This window comes from Lepidochelys kempii, chromosome 1, assembly GCF_965140285.1.
Source record: "Lepidochelys kempii isolate rLepKem1 chromosome 1, rLepKem1.hap1, whole genome shotgun sequence".
In the NCBI taxonomy this organism is placed as follows: domain Eukaryota; kingdom Metazoa; phylum Chordata; order Testudines; family Cheloniidae; genus Lepidochelys; species Lepidochelys kempii.
In genome coordinates, this window is record NC_136380.1 from 56,970,773 (window position 1) to 56,988,255 (window position 17,483).

General features: G+C 38.7%; 1 protein-coding gene across 2 annotated transcripts in view; it reads right to left on the minus strand.

The window, feature by feature from the left end:
• FAM124A (family with sequence similarity 124 member A) overlaps nt 1-17,483 on the minus strand; it is a 69,795-nt gene that overhangs the window by 49,793 nt on the left and 2,519 nt on the right. For both annotated transcript variants that reach the window (XM_073343273.2, XM_073343264.2), the window contains exon 2: nt 10,336-10,367. In XM_073343273.2, coding sequence (XP_073199374.1) covers nt 10,336-10,367 — 32 coding nt within the window. The remainder of the gene's footprint in view (nt 1-10,335; nt 10,368-17,483) is intronic.

Here is a 17,483-nt window from a genome sequence, read left to right on the forward strand (position 1 = left end):
GTCTAGGAATAAAGTGTATGGGAGTGTTTCCAAAGTTACTTTGCAAAGCTTCTGGGTTCCTTGCTGTAACTATTACATGTCCCTAATGGGTTAAACTGTAAACTGTAGTACCCACAAGGGCAGCGCTCTGGCAAAGGGTGTGCTTAAGTTACTGAAAAGACTTGGGGGGGGAGGGGTCAGCACTGCTCCATGGGGGGTCCAGGGCAGCTGGATTGTGGGGTCCGCACAGCTGAGGGGGGAGTATCAGATGGAATCTGCACCCAGGAGTGAGCCTGAGAGGCCAGAGCCAGTACCTGGATACTGCTCAGTCTCAGTTGGTTTAGCATGCAAGATCGAGTGTTTGGGTCTAAACCTAGCAACCAGGTGATGCTCAGCAACCAGGTGACTTGGACAGTGAAGAACTTTCCAAGCAACATATGTGAATGATAATTTTTTTAAACAAAGAATAAAACAGTTTAATACATTCAATCAAAAACTTCAGTCCCTTCTTCCTTGACCCTCAATAGAAATAAGGCTTCCAGCGATGCCTTTCCTGATTTTTGTGCAACAATGCAATGACAAAATGGAAAATTGGATAAACTGAGCACTATGAAACTTTACTGTGGTCTTTGTAGGAGAACCTCACAAAACAAGGTTCTCCCATCTGCTCTGTGCAGACCTTAAAGTTTCCCATTACACTTTCCACAAGATTTGGTGTTTGCCTTGGTGTCATCACCAAAATATCCTCTTTCCTCTTGCTCACTGACATCTGCCAAGTTGTGAATTGGTTAACTGCCCCTCTCTATCCCAGATGTGGCTGTATTTCAATGGTGTTGTATGTACAATGTACATTATTTGTGAAGCTCACTTGGATTCTCCTAGATAAAAGGATCTATATATAAATGTAAAATTATTACTCCTACTACAGTAAATTTCTACAAAAAATTGCAGTGACTTGGCTTGAAATGGAACCATATCCTTTAAGAGATTTTAAAAGAAATATTCAGTTAATCAAAGACTACTGATGACTATGATGAGCATTGTAATACTAGTATTATTGTTTTTTTTTTAAATAAAAAGAACATTGAGGCATTATCTAATAAGTACCCCTGGAGAATTACTGGAACTTTGCAAATGAATATGAAAATAGAAGGTTGGTTTCTCAGCATACGATCTTGACAGTGGACATGTGTCCTTTTGTATCTTTTATTAGGCCTACATATTCTCAATAAAAATTATGCATGTTTTTCAAAGGGCGTTCTGAGAGTGAAAAATTAGCACCTCTGTACTAGATTCATGCCATTTGGGCACAGAGTAAGAAGCAGGCAGAGCCACAGGAAGCTAGTTTATGTTACAGAGGCAGACGGCCTCCCTGAATTCTCTTATGCCCAGGGAAAGTACACTCACTGCTACATCCCTTATGAGGTGCAGACTATTCCACTCTGAGTGCCAGATTGGTGTAAGGAGGGGGAGGAACAGCCCAGCTTCCTCCCCATCCTCTTGTGGGGGAAATAGGGAGGGAGAAGTTTTTACATTCCCTGGAGCTCAGTGCATGTCAGCACAATTTACAGTAAGTGCCTAGGAAAAACAACTCAGTCAGTCTGCAATCTGACCAGTAGCACTGAATGTTAGCAGACTTGTTTATTTAGATAATCTTCTTCTGTGGGGCTCTGCAACTTCAGAGCACAGAGGAGTTGTGTGTATGTGTCTGGGAGAAGAGATCACGAGGGTATATATTTAGAGAGATTCTTCTAAAGCAACATTTTTACTGGTTAAAAGTAAAAGTTTTAAAAGTACCTAAGTCAATTGACTTTTAATGAGATGTTAGGTGCTTATGTCACTTGGGCAGTTTTGAAAATTCTACACCAAAATTATATGCATGTTTTAAAGCAAAGTGAAATAATTAACACTGAGCACTGATAACAGTGAACGCCAAGCTGGAGGCTAGAACACTCAACACTTAGGCTCCTTGTCAATAATGACTCCAACAACTTTGGATCTGACCATAAGAGGTGGTGCTTTAAATAGATTTATATTCATGTCACAACCACTCCATTTTCTTATAACTTTTTCAGAGTGTAGTTCCCCAGACATTCCTTGTGTGCCTCTGTTTAAGAAGTAGTGTCTCTGAAAGGCAGCACTAAATATAGACTATTTATCGTCTTAATTTACAATCAATGTCAACTAGTTATCTAAACAAAATGAATGTATTTACACTAACAAAGGAACAGATTATAAACAGAAAGCAATATGTACACTTTACAATAATACTAGCTAGTTACAGAAGAAATATGGGACCAGATTCTGCTCTCAGCAACTTACACTAGTATAAATCTGCTTTGGAGAAATTACATTGCACTTAAAAAAAAAAAAAAAAAAAGAGAGCATGGATGAAACTTCCAGGCTTCAATGACGTATACAACATGAGTATAATTCTTTCATCCTAACCATGAAGGTCACAGTAAAGGAATACATACAGCCTAAAAATACCCCAAAAGTATTAGTTCGTTTTCCAGTTACAGTAGGGTGACCAGACAGCAAGTGTGAAAAATCAGGACAGGAAGTGGCGGGTAGTAGGAGCCTATATAAGACAAAACCCCAAATATTGGGACTGTCCCTATGAAATCAGGACATCTGGGCCCCCTCAGTTAGAGTCAGTAAATGAAAGGTAGGTCAGTCATCAGCTATAAACTGCAAAGCAGGTGGGTGACATGCCTTTCACTTAATTGAGAACCACAGCACAAACCACAGTATGCTATTCCTCCTCTCACAGTCTTTATTTAAGCTATTTCTATCGAAGAATGACCTCTCACCCACTAAGTTTTAAACTGAAGAGTATTAGTGTTATATTGGTTTCTGGTTAAAACAGATTTTTGCTTTCTGTAGCTCAAGTTCCCTACACACTGTCACAAATACACATCCTATCCAATAGGGGTAGATATGCATTTTGCTCACTGATTTAGCTGAAAGTCGAGTAAATACATATATCCAGACAGTTCCTATTGGTTGCATACCTGAAAAATGCCAAGAGCAAAAGTTATTCCTTAAAAAGCCATTGGTAACTGGCTCCAGATCTAAGTACTATATATTTCAAATGCTACAAGGCAAATCAAGGCTTTGCTTAAAAATGCCCAGTTTTGGAGAAAGCCTTGGGAGAATGGATATCCAGAGCTATGAAAATGACCCATTTTTCAGTTTGCTGGCAATTCTGAAAAATTTAAAGAAAGTTCAGTTTAGGTCAAACCAAAACCAATTTTTTGGAGAATCAAAAAAAAAGTCAGAAAAATTTTCTTTCTGGTTGAATAAAACATTTTTTCTTTGGCATTTTTAACCTTTTAAATGAAAGCAAAGGAAATAAAGGACTACATTCACAAAATGATGGGAGTGTCCTCTCTTATGCCCAATCACCAGGGCACTCACCCAGGTTCAACTATCTGCTCCACAGCAGAGACTATGAATCCACAACTCCTCCACATCAAGATACATTTCTAATCACCAGGCTATAGAGTCAGGCTCATGCTCTCTTTGAGCCAATAACTGATCAAGTACTTTATACAAAGTGAAACAATTTCACGGGAGAGACTGAGAAAGGCCCACACCAGATTAGCCAATAGCCTGGTGATTAGGGCACTCCCCTGAGTGGGGAAAGACCTGGGTTCAAGTCCATATGCCTGAGGAAGATTCCAGCCTGGGTCTCCTGTAGCTCAGATGAGTGCCCTAACCACTAGGCTATTGGGCACCGGAGAAGTAGCATCTCTTCCTCAATGCTGTGCAGAAATCCCCTTGTGAATCAAGACTGAAAAATCAAAATGATCTGTTTTGACATTTCTGAAATTTTTTCTTTTTTTGTTTTGATCAACTTTTTACTTAAATGGACACAAATTCACAAAATGTTTTGGTTGACCCAAATCTACATTTTCTCAGAAAAAAATGTTGAGGTGAAAAATGTCACCCAGCTCTGTTATCACAAATGTACATGCAGAACTGGAGATTTGGAGATCCTCCAAAACTCTACTGAATCAAAAGGTAGACAGAGAGGCTGCTGGCAGCCTCTCAAAATCATAACTTGACAAAAACTTCACAATGGCTAGTAGACTAAGACCACTGCCTACCATATTGACCAACATTGTCTCACTGTTTCCTAGTACTCCCCTGTCAGTGGCTATCTTTTGTCTCTGTGCGTTGTGTGAAAAAAACACTTCCTTTTGTTTTAAACCTCTTGCCCATTAATTTCATTTGGTAATCCCTAGTTCTTGTGTTATGAGAAGGAATAAACAACACTTCCTTATTTACTTTCTCTACACCAGTCATGATTTTATAGACCGCTATCCTTTCCGCCCTTAGTCATCTCTTTTCCAAGCTGAAAAGTCCCAGTCTTTTTAATCTGTCCTCATGTGGAAGCTGTTCCATACCCCTAATAATTTTTTTTGCCCTTTTCTGAACCTTTTCCAATTCCAATATATCTTTTTTGAGATGGGGCGGTCACATCTGCATGCAATATTCAAGAAGTGGGCATACCAGGGATTTATATAGAAGCAATATGATATTTTCTGTCTTATTATCTATCCCTTTCTGAATGATTCCCAACATTCTGTTCACCTTTTTGACCGCCGCTGTACACTGAGTGGATGTTTTTAGAGAACTATTCACAAAGATCTCTTTCTTGAATGGTAACAGCTAATTTAGACCCTATCATTTTATATGTATAGTTGGGATTATGTTTTCCAATGTGTATTAATTAAATTGAATGTCATCTGCCATTTTGTTGCCCAGTCACCTAGTTTTGTGAGATCCTTTTGTAGTTCTTTGCTCTCTGCATGGGACTTAACTATCTTGAGTAGTTTTGATTCATCTGCAAATTTTGCCACCTCACTGTTTGCCCCTTTTTCCAGATCATTTATGAATATGTTGAACAGGACTGATCCCCATACAGACCCCTGGGGACTCCACTGTCCATTTACCTCTGTCCATTCTGAAAACTGACCATTTATTCTTACCCTTTGTTTCCTATCTTTTAACCAGTTACCGATCCATGAGAGGACCTTCCCTCTTATCCCATGACAGCTTGCTCTCCTTAAGAGCTTTTGGTGAGGGACCTTGTCAAAGGCTTTCTGAAAATATAAGTAAACTATATCCACTGGATCCCCCTTATTCACATGCTTGTTGACCCCCTCAAAGAATTTGAATAGATTAGTGAAGCATCATTTCACAAAAAACATGTTGACTCTTCCCCATCAAATTATGTTAATCTACGTGTCTAGCAATTTTGTTCTTTACTATAGTTTCAACTAGTCTGCCCAGTACTGAAGTCAGGCTTACCAGTCTGTAATTCCGGGATCACCTCTGGAACCCGTTTTAAAAATTGGCATCACATTAGCTATCCTCCAGTCATTTGGTAAAGAAGCTGATTTAAAGGATAGCTTACAGACTAGGCATCTGATGAAATGAGCTGTAGCTCACGAAAGCTTATGCTCAAATAAATTTGTTAGTCTCTAAGGTGCCAAAAGTACTCCTTTTCTTTTTGCAGATACGGACTAACACGGCTGCTACTCTGAAACCAGACTAGAGTTAGTAGTTCTGCAATTTCACATTTGAGTTCCTTCAGAACTCTTCAGTGAATATCATCTAGTCCTGGTGACTTATTACTGTTTAGTTGATCAATTTGTTCCCTCCTCTAATGACCCCTCATCTGGGACAGTTCCTCAGATTTGTCACCTAAAAAGAATGGCTCAGATTTGGGAATCTCCCTCCCACCCTCAGCCGTGAAGACCAATTAACAGAATTCATTCAGTTTCTCCACAATGGCCTTACTGTCCTTGAGTGCTCCTTTAGCATCTTGAACGTCCAGTGGCTCCACTGGTTGTTGAGCAGGCTTCCTGCTTCTGATGTTCTTAATTTTTTTGCTATTATTTTTTGAGTCTTTGGCTAGCTGTTCTTCAAATTATTTCTTGGCCTTCCTAATCATATTTACGTTTCCCCTCAGGTCTATGGCTTTCTCATGCTTTTGTATTGGCAGAGTAGCCTACAAAACTTTTGCAGTCTTCTCTGCAGCAGTTTAATAGTCTTCACAATGAGCCACTAAACTGAGTGCAATGAAGTCACCTGACAAGTCACCTTTCCTAGTTTCTTCTTTGGCATCTCTGTAGTAAACCTTTGCCCAGCTGACTTGATTCAGAAATCTGCCAGAAAGAATGGCTTACTAGTTTAAGATTCAAATTTGAAACCCAACACTCCACAGAACCAGAGATTACAATCCTGGCAGGACCAACAAAGCTCTTTAACTTTCTGGGTTAGAAAACTGCCATTCACCAGAAAGGGGTATTTAGACATTTGCAAATCAGACAAAAATGAAAACTGCCAGAGAATCTTTAGTAAGAGTAGGGGTTTGCCCTACTATCTCTGCCCCAAATTTCTTCTCCTCCCTTCTCCAAATTGTTTTGCAGTCTACTATGTGTTGGTTAGTTGCTATCTTCAATCTTGGCAGTTCATTTTAGTGGATCTCTATAGTGCGCACATAATTTGTGAAGTCCTTTGGGATGAAAGCAGCAATATAAAAGTAAACATTACTCCATTGTTTTTACTCTTTACTGGGGACATGGAAACCATTTCTGTCAAGTGATTTAATATTGGGATGTGGAGCAGTGAGTTTTCATGTGGACTTATAAAGCCAAGAGCTAACCTCTGCTCTTTTTTCTAAAGAGTTTTAAAAGAAGCTATCACAATTTATTATTTGCAAAAAGAACAGGAGTACTTGTGGCACCTCAGAGACTAACAAATTTATTTGAGCGTAAGTTGTCATGGACTACAGCCTACTTCATCAGATGAATGCATGCATGCATCTGATGAAGTAGGCTGTAGCCCACGAAAACTTATGCTCAAATAAATTTGTTAGTCTCTAAGGTGCCACAAGTACTCCTGTTCTTTTTGCGGATACAGACTAACACAGCTGCTACTCTGAAATTTATTATTTGTAATTCAGTGGCAACTAGAGACCCGAATCAGATTTGGTGCGTGGTTATAGTAGGTGCTCTATAGAGAGTAGAAAGGTAGTCCCTGCCCTGAAGAGTTCACAGTCTGATCTACTCAAATATTACTATTCCTCTTGTGCTGTCTGAACAGACTGACTACACAATGTCTATGAAATAAAAAACTAAATCCCATAATTTGCGGTGCTACACCAGCTTCATTTGTCTTGGAAGCAGAAAAGAGACACATCACATTTTTAAGTTTGTATGTAAAAAGGCTGTCCTGTCTCCTGAACTTTTCTGTCTCTGCCAGAATGATAATACTTCCCAGTTCTGACAAAGGACTGGTGTTAAAATACTATTGTAATCCCCACCACATCCTGGACTGCCTTGGTCAGCACAACGTCTAGGTCACCACATTTAATGTGACAAACTGCAGCTGGCATGTAACTGAAATCACTTGTATGTACTAATCCATTACAAGTAAGAATTACCAAGATGAGTTTGCTCCTATTGTTTTCACTCAACACAGCAGTAATATAAATAAATAACTGATTACAAGTCAATGTCTAGACGAGAAATACTTTGCTTTAAGCCTCATCAGTGAGTTCATTTGTCAAATACTAATTATTACTAGGCCCATAATCTGCCAACCATATAGAGAATGATCCCTGCCAGTAGGAAATCAGGAATACATTCAAATAATAAGAACATTCTTAGGCTAAAGGCCTGAACTGCTCACTGGAGACATACATCCAGCAGACAGACAGCTAGCCCTTTGTCAGTCACATCAGCTCAGGATTCAGACATGTAGATAACTTTATTCTTTAAGGGCCTGATACAACTTTCAGTGAATTGGAATTCAACTGAAAGCAACTACAATATTCCCACTGAGTTCAATAAGAAATAGATAAAACCTCAAATTATTCCTTCTGGCTAGGTGATACCTTGGGGAATTAGTCTGAGAACTGGACACCTGTGTGGAACTGGCTAGAGAAACTCCATTTCACCCAGAATCATGTGGATGGAGGACATTTGACAGCTCTCTTCTGATTATAAGAGAATTAGGGCTGCAGGGTAGGAAAGTCATCTTTGTGAATTTCTGTAGTGTTCACTGTGAGTAACAGCTTGCACCTATGAGGAGAAATCAGGAGGGAATTAGGGGGAAGAGATGCCATCTTACATTGATAAGAGGGCTTTATTTGCAGTTTTACTTGAACAACCATTTCTGGGATTCAGAGAGTAGTAGATACAGTTCTTCCAGTAAATGACAGACTATTTTTGGGAAGATAAAGTCATTATCGTAGAAGACGGAAAAGCACCATGTGAAATTCCTTTTGGTGAAAGCAGAAAAATTTGCCATATCACATCACTGGAAAAAAGAAACCAGATACTGTGTTTCATCTTTTATCACTTAGTTAACCTGAAATCTAATCTGGTCATAAGAAATATTTGGGAAGACTGGAAAACTTTCAGTTCACTTTCTCCCTTCTTTAAGCTCAAACAAAGAAATGTCTTACAGAATTCTCTCCCCTTATGTTTTCTTGGCATCAGTTTATAATAGGCACTCACTCATTTCTAATTCCTGTGGCCTTTGCTGAAACGACATTAATCATTACAAACTCTGAGACCCTATTCACATTGAGTAGCCAAACCATGTTTCAGAATTATGCTCTCACTCTACCCTAGGCACGGGCAAACTTTTTGGCCTGAGTGCCACACTGGGTTTTGGAAATTGTATGGCGGGCCGGTTAGGGAGGCTGTGCCCCCACCCCCATCCAACCCCCTTGCTTCTTGCCCCCGACAGTCCGCCCCGCCCCCCCCAGACTCCTGCCCCATCCAACCCCGCCTGTTCCCTGACAGCCCCCCCAGGACCTCTGCCCCATCCACCACCACCACTCCCGCTCCCTGTCCCCTGACCGCCCCCGGAACCCCTGCCCCTGACTACCCCCTACCGCCCCATCCAACCTGACTTCCCTCACGGGACCCCTGCCCCCATTCAACCCCCCTCCCCCCCCCATTCCCCACTCTGACCCCATCCACACCCAGGCCCCTTGATCACCACCCCAAACTCCCCTGCCCTCTATCCAACCCCCTCTGCTCCCTGCCCCCTTACCGTGCAGCACAGAGCACCAGTGGCTGGCGGCGCTACAGACGCGCCACCCAGAGCGTTGCATTGGTGTAGTGTAGTAAATTGCTCTCCTCCGTAACTGCTACCAGTAGCACATTCTTATGCGGAGCAGTTTAATACACTACACCGGCAGCATGGCGCACTGAGGCTGCGGGGGAGGGGGAACAGCGGGAGGGGCTGGGGGCGAGCCTCCTGTGCCAGAAGCTCAGGGGCCGGGCAGGAGGGTCCCAGGGGCTGGATGTGGCCAGCGGGCCGTAGCTTGCCCACCTCTGCTCTACCCTATCTTCTTATGATTTTAATGTTTATATCTTTGAGCATGGTTGTAACTCAGTTTGGCCCTATCCACACTGGCCAACCAATCCATCCACTGAACCACTGTTTCCAAACGGAGTTCCAAGCAGAGCATGGATGGGGTCCTTACTATGTAAGTGGCACATGTAATTCCCTGGGAACTCGGCTATCTCCCTAATAACAGCTTTGAAATAGAGCTGTCACTTGGCAGTGGAATACAGGACCAATCTAGGACACCACCCACATAGTGATCAGGGCCACTCCCCTCCTGTGATCTCTGATGACTACTTTTTCCTCTTCTGACTGTATTTTGGGGACTCATCTCAGTCCCCCTTTTTCACTTGCAACAGCTCTGCATGGGTTACTGAAGCCCCAGAGCCTACTGCAGTGAACTTCATAGGCCCGTGAGAGGCTAGGGATGAAGATCTGCTTCGTGGTGGAAAGAGATAGTGAGAGGAAATATTTAAATGATCATTTGCATGAGCCTTCTCTACACCCGGCTGGGTCACACAAGGTCAGTGCAAACTGGGCATATGAGTGGTAAGTGTGTTCGGTGCTGCTGTGTAAAGCAGGACCAAGATTTAGGAAGTTTTACTACTGATCTTAATGGGAGCAGAGTTAATCTAGTGCCAAGTGTTTTTGCAAATCCTGCCCATACACTGAAGAACTGATTTCAGTAAACATAATAGCCAAGAGGCTTTTTAAATTGTATACAAGGTTTTTGTAAAAGGTCTGTCAATCAACACTTTTATTTGTCTTTTTATTTCTCCTTTTATTATTATTACTTTGATCTTTAAACACATTTCTGCTAGTGATGGAGAAGAGTTTAGATAGATCCAAAACATATCACTGTAATATAATTTGAAAACCTGGAGACTTCTTTATTGCATTAAGCAGACATTAGCAGACAGCAAATGAAAAAGAAAAGGGTGAGATTTTATTTTTAAAAGGTCTTAAAATTATACTTACTGCTTGTAGAGGACATGCGGCTGTACTCAGATCTGCAAGACAAAAATCTTAGTTCAGCAAGGCTGTACTATATTTAAATCTTTAAAAGATCATATACAAATTTGGCAAAGGAAACTATTGACTTTATTTAATTTGTTTTAAACTGTCAAATTGCTTAAAACCTACATACAGTTATTTTTATAGTAAAATAACTCACTATGGAAAATATTTTGAATGTGCCCTCAAGATAGCGGACATTCTGCAGGAATGTTAAAAATATCTACAGAGACTACACAACTAGAGAAGAAACTCTTTGAGGCTGTAACTAGTTTTCCAATACTGCTGGATTTTGACCCTCCTCCCCTTCCAAATATCTCCAAAAATGCTTTGCACCTGAAATTTCTAATGTGCATTCTGTAGACAGAAGAGAAATTGAGTTGTCCTTTGCACAACATTTGAAGGAAACCATAAAATTGGTCTTAGAGATATGATTAATTGAAGAACAAGGTTTTTACCCTTTGGAGAAGTCTTTTCTGTCTCTTTTTTTCTTCTTTATAATGTCATATCTCAACAGAGCCCCAGTCTAGAAGTTCCACATTAGTTTTATTCAATTTATTGTCCACAACAAGAACTAGTGCTGTTCAGTATTTTGAAGGAGGCTAGGTAGTTAATTTTGCAGCTGTTCACTATATAACTCTGAATCTTTGAAATTTTTATTCATTCCTGAAGGAGCTAATAAACTTTTATGGTCACCAATTAATCTGTGATTTCATTTTACAAATCAAAATATAAGCCCTTTTTATTGTGAGCTGGGGCTGAAAGTTTGTCAAAGATTTTTAATAGAAATCACAGGTTATTCACAATGTGTTGACAACTCTAAATGTTGTGATATTTTATGCTTTTCTTAAAGCTCCAGATCTTGGAAGCAAGTCTGAGACTCTCAGCTTTTTATTTTTCAAAAAAAGTAAATTCCTAGCCCTCATGTTTGCACAGAAAAACTGAAAAAGTTACTCAAAAGACTCAGAAATGAGAAAACATCTGATAATTTGCTCACAGAACAAACAAACAAAACCCAAAACAGTATGTTGCTCTCTTTTTCTAATAATGATAGCTAGCTGGAATACTTGAGCTCTGGAGCTCTTGCAAATATTTTAAGCATTCTAGGTACTATACAAAATGAACAATCACTTTGACAGGTCATAAATTTAAACAAGTTAAATATAGAAGTAAAAATCTCCTAAATCATTTAGCCCCAGCTTCCTGGAATGTCGTTTTGTTCCTGCTAGTTCATGTACTGATGTTGTTCTCATCCCCATTTTAAATGTTCCAAGTGACGGGGCTTCTACCAGTTCCCTCGGGAAAGCGTTCTGTGGTCTGTGTTCTGAACATAGACTGGGGAAGGGATGCAAGAAGCGACTAGTGGAGCAGTAGCAGCTGTTACAGGGCTTGATCCTATGTTCACTGAAGTCAATGGCAAAGCTATCATTGACCTTAATGGTGAAGTATCGGGGCCACAGTCTTGGGCAGTACTGGGGACAGAGGCTGGGCTTTGTAGCAGCCATTAGTTCTGCATGTTTTAAATGAAGGATGTTACCCTTTAAAGGCGAAATGGAAGGTGAAATTCAGGCAAGAATGGGTAAGGAGGATGCATCTCCTATACAGGATCATTTTCAGACCTTCCAGGTATCTTAGGGGGAGGTAGTGGAGTAACAAAGGCTCTGAAGCAAGGGGGTGTGCGTGTGCGTATTTTATATATATATATATATAAAAAATAAAGGGAGTGTGTGTGAAGGGTTGTTTTACTCACTGTCCAGTCATTGTTTCTATTTCTAGGTTTAACAGCCTCTCCTCTCTCCCATGTCTAAAAGTCTCCTTCTCCAGGCCTTCTTTATACCAGGAAAAATAAATTATGTAAGAGCTGACAGCCCTCCTGCTGCCTGCTCCCTTTGCTTGCCCAGCACTGGCATGATGACACCTATTGTACTGAGATTTTTCCCTAGCACCTTTTACCTAGGAAGTATTCTTTCACACCACCGTTATGCCTAAGAGGCTTCTTTTCATCCTTAAATAAACTATTATTAAATAGGCACATGGGGAAGAGCATGGTATAGTGAATTAACTACAGGCTTATGAGTCAGGAGAACTAGATTCTATTGCTGACTCTGACACCAGCTTGCTGTGTGACCTTGAGCAAGTCACTCAGTTCCTATGGATCAGATTATGATTTCACTTATATTGGTATAAATCCAAAGCAACTCTACTAACTTCATTGGATTTCCACCAGAGTATCCGAGATCACTGCATTAGTGTAAGTGATAACAGTGTATTTTAATGGAGTTGCTTTGGATTTCTACCAGACAGAGAAAGTTCAGAATATGACCATCTGTGTCTCAATTTAACTACTACAAAGGGATGTTTACTAACATTTTAATGGTTTTGGAGAGCCTCCGGTAGCAGTATTCTTCCTGTGCTTTAAACTGCCATTTATAATATTTTAAATACAGTGGACTAGAAATAACCACACCAGTATGTGGCACGCAGCTTCTGGTGTATTTCTCAGGTGGCGGAAAGCATGATGCTTACCTGCCTAGGATTTTGTACCTTGTTCTTTAAATAGTAGTACACAGTACACCAAAGGAATGAACCACTAACCAATAATGCATACACTGTTCTGGCTCAATTATAGTAGATGTCAGTACAGATCTCCCTGCTAGAAAAATTCAGTTATTAAAGTCTACATAAAAGTTGCTTTCAAGGACCATATCTATAATAATATATTAGCAGGTTTCTCTACTGAGATATGAAAAAGCACACTGGAACTTTTGCATTACATTGGTGATGTCTGGTGGTAAAAATCATTTCAATACCAATCTGTGACAAAAGCTCCATTTAACATATTTGAATACTCAAATCACAGGTGAATTCTGTACAGTGCCATGACAAGAGTGATATATAGAAATATAGATATTATGTGAAAGTTACAAAAAAAACCCAAAGGTAAAAACAGTCCTTAAAAATAGGTTACAGCAGCAACGGTTTCTTCTCCTGAGAGGTTTCAGAGTAGCAGCTGTGTTAGTCTGTATCCGCAAAAAGAAAAGGAGGACTTGTGGCACCTTAGAGACTAACAAATTTATTTGAGCATAAGCTTTCGTGAGCTACAGCTCACTTCATTGGATGCAGCATCCGATAAAGTGAGCTGTAGCTCACGAAAGCTTATGCTCAAATAAATTTGTTAGACTCTAAGGTGCCACAAGTCCTCCTTTTCTTCTCCTGAGAGTTACACATAAATGGACGTAATATATGATGTGAGACTGACATCTGAGGGATGAACCAAATCAGCTAGAAGGAAGGATTTAATCAGAAAAATGTGAATGATAATTGGGAATCGTTTATGAACACCATACAGATGCCAAAAATACCACAATCAAGAAAGAAGGCCATACTGGTTTAAAAAAATGACCTGGTTAAGAGGGGAGGGGAAGGCAGCTATAAATATATAACAAATGGAAGAAGGCAGAAGTTGATAATAATGAATATAAATCAAGTAGGAATTGTAAAAAATTGATAAATGAAGCAAAGGGACACAAGGAGAAATCTATGGCAGCACAGTTAAGGACAATAAGAAAGAGTTTTTAAAATATATTAGGAACAAAAAGAATCCTGACAATGGTATTGGTCCATGATTAGATGAAAAGGTAGACTAAATAATAATGCAGAAAAGGAAGACATGTGCAGTGAATATTTCTGTTCTGTATTTGGGGAAAAACAGATGATATACTCTCATCATATGGTGAAAAGAATACTCTTTCCATTCCACTAGTATTTATGGAGGATGTTAAATAGGAGCTACTAAAGTTAGACATTTTTAAATCAGCAACTCCAGAACACTTGCATTCAAGAGTTTTAAAAGAGCTGCTGAGGAGCTCGCTGGACCATTAATGTTGATATACTATACTTAGATTCCTGTAACGTGTTTAACATAGTATCACATAACATTGTGATTAAAAAACTAGAACAATATACAATTAACATGGCACTCATTAAATGGATTAAAAACTGGCTAACTGGTAGGTCTCAAAATGTAATTGTAAACGGGGAACCATCATTGAACGGGCGAGCTGGGTTTCAGAGCCTGGGCTCCAGCCCAAATGTTTACAATGCTATTTTTAGCTCTGTAACACGAACTTAGCGAGCTTAACTCAGTTGACCCAGGCTCTGACTCTCTCTGCTGTGGGTTTTATTTTCACCCCTGTGTAGATGTATCTTAACACACAAATGTACAAATTCATAAGAGAGTGTCTATAAGCTGAGCTGTGTGGCACCAAAAAATAAATAAAATCAACTCATGAAACTATTTATTTTATTTTAAGCATCATGGCCTCTTTGTTTGAAGATGAACATTAAATAGATTATTTTAATTCTGTTTCGACATGTAAGTATTTTACACCCATTTTACAGCTAGGTAAACCAAGGTACAGAGGGATTAAATGACTTATCCACGGTTACGTAGTGAGCCAGTGACAGAGCCCCGAGTAGTACCACTACATAACGGTAGCATGGTCAAGAAGCTCACATATGCCATGTAGTGATCAACTGTGAGAACACAATGATGAAAAGGGATGTTTAAGGAAACATTTAATGCACAAAAAACTAATAAGTAACAATGTAGCCAGGTCCCAAATGTGTTCATAATTTGTCAAATATACTTTTAAAAATATCTGATATATGATGCATGTTCATATAAGATAAAAAAAGACACCAGCTTGGGTTTCTCCATGTTGACACAAGCATTGCACAAACACCACTGTTTTCCTGCCTCCCAAAATTAGGCAAGAGCTTTACAATTTAATAAGCAGTGGATTCAATTTGAAATGTAACCATGAAGACATATATAAGTGGAACATTTATATTTTGTCCATACAGTAAGTTATAACTGCCTTTCTTCTTATGTTCTACATGGGTATATTTTCCTGACTTTCACTAAAAGGATTAATTATTAATTATTTGAAATGTAAGTGGAAAAGATTCTTAAAGTCACAGTTTCAAATAACTTCTAATTAAAGAAGGGAAAAATTAGAGCTTTGAATATATTAGTAAATTAATATTGCAAGTTGTTAACTCTTTAAAGCTTTTCACATGCATTAAAAACCTTACTACAGACCTCAATCCTGCACTCACTGAATTCAATTGAAGTTTTATCATTGACTTCAAAAGACAGCAAGAATAGGTCCTGGGCATTAAAAAGTATATGCACAACAAATTCTAAAATTATTTTAAAAGATAACTTTGTTTTGGTATTTTTCATTAAAAATATAGCATTGCACAGAAAACTGTGCCTTATGGTTCATATAAAAGGTCATGAATCATAAAAGCCATATAGATTAATTTTAGTAAAACTAAGACAAAGAAAACATTATGGCAAGTCACTCTTTCAGACAGTTTAGTATTAATTTTTCATTTGCATACATATATGTCACCATCCTCCTTATTTGTTGCTTCCCCCACCCTTCCTTCCAATTAAAGGAGAGGCTATATATAAGAAAAAAATAAGGCCATGTATATTTCTCTCTCTCTAAACATGCAGCTTTCCTCAATATCAATGGGTGTTCTGCCACAGATTGCAGCTGTGTATGGTGGCATATATGTTCTATTCTCTTTATTTAAGTACTTGGCAACTCAGCCCAATCCAGTCTTATTGGATTCAGTAACTTAAAATATACTGGTTTTGATCTGCTTTCCAACTTGATCAACTGAAGAACATACAATAGCACAAAGATACATTCCAGTGGATTTGTAAAACGATGGTTTAAAACTGGAATCAAACTCTGCTGTAGAATAGGGGTTTGCCTACTATTGTGGCTAACAGCAGCATCAGCTCAGGAAGAAAAATACATTTTATGGAACTATTTCATGAATTATAGTGTTAGTTGTTGCTATATAACAGTTTTAGCAATACATATATATAAAGCTCATGCTTGAATAGAGATGAAAATGGTTCACAAAGCTTGGATTTGCTAGAGTGTCAACACTACTATTCACTAAATGACAGAAAGAGACCACTTGATGTATAATAATAAAACTGCTACTGAATGATTTTGACAGTTGTTCTAAGAATACTTTCATAGTATGATTGTTGAACTTAAAAATAGGTGTCAATTGATTCTTTTTCAACACCGAAATAGCTACATAACAAGGAAACCAGCTGAGTTTTTGCAATACTATTATGAAGATACAGAAAACCCTATTTCTGCTTTAAGAGTAATAAGCAAACAATATGAGTAGCCTTGATAGAATTCAATTTTTATATAATTTTGACACATAATATTGATATTATTTTTAAACATTTTTTATCCATTTAAATTTTCACAGTTGAGGGAAATCACGGGTGAGTCAGCCAAAATTATTTAATGACAGCCGTTGTGATTAAAAAAGTTAAACTTTATAACCATTAAAACACAAATTGTCAACAACATGTCAAAATATACAAAGTAAATAGCCTTCCATCAAACTCTAATTGGCTAAGTAGGAACTGCTTGAGAACTTATCTGTAAATTTCTATTATTGATGGAAATATTTTTTCATCCGTTTGTGTATGTACGGTGAAATCAACGTTTATCAACATTTACCAAAAAAAATCTCATCCTTCCAACCCTAAATATGAGCAGCTGATTTGGTGAGTAAACAAAAATAAAAATATAGTTGCATGTACCTCTTTCACATGTTTATCACAGACTAACATCTGCTAAACATAGTAAAATAATGAAAATACAATGACCTATTTCTTTTGAAGACATATTTCAGTGTAAAGCATTCTAGTTGATAATTACCATACGTCTTGGTTAAAATTCCGCAAAACAGTGCGTTCTTCTAAAGCTACATGTTCCAGTGTCAAAAGTGTGACAGGGATGAGACACAAAATCATCCATATTAACAGCTCATCAACACCAGACATAAGCAGCTGCCACGCTGATCACTAAGGTCTAAAGGCTAATGTCACCATCTGGGGCAAATCCTTTCAAGTGCCCCTTCCAACAAAAGACAGGTTTTTCTATTTTGGAAGAGCATGGTAAATTAAAAGTGACTTCACATGTCAAGGATTTTCTGAACTTTGACCCAGCTATGAATTAGCTGATTATGTTGTTTTCCCTTTATTCGCATTCCAGATTCCC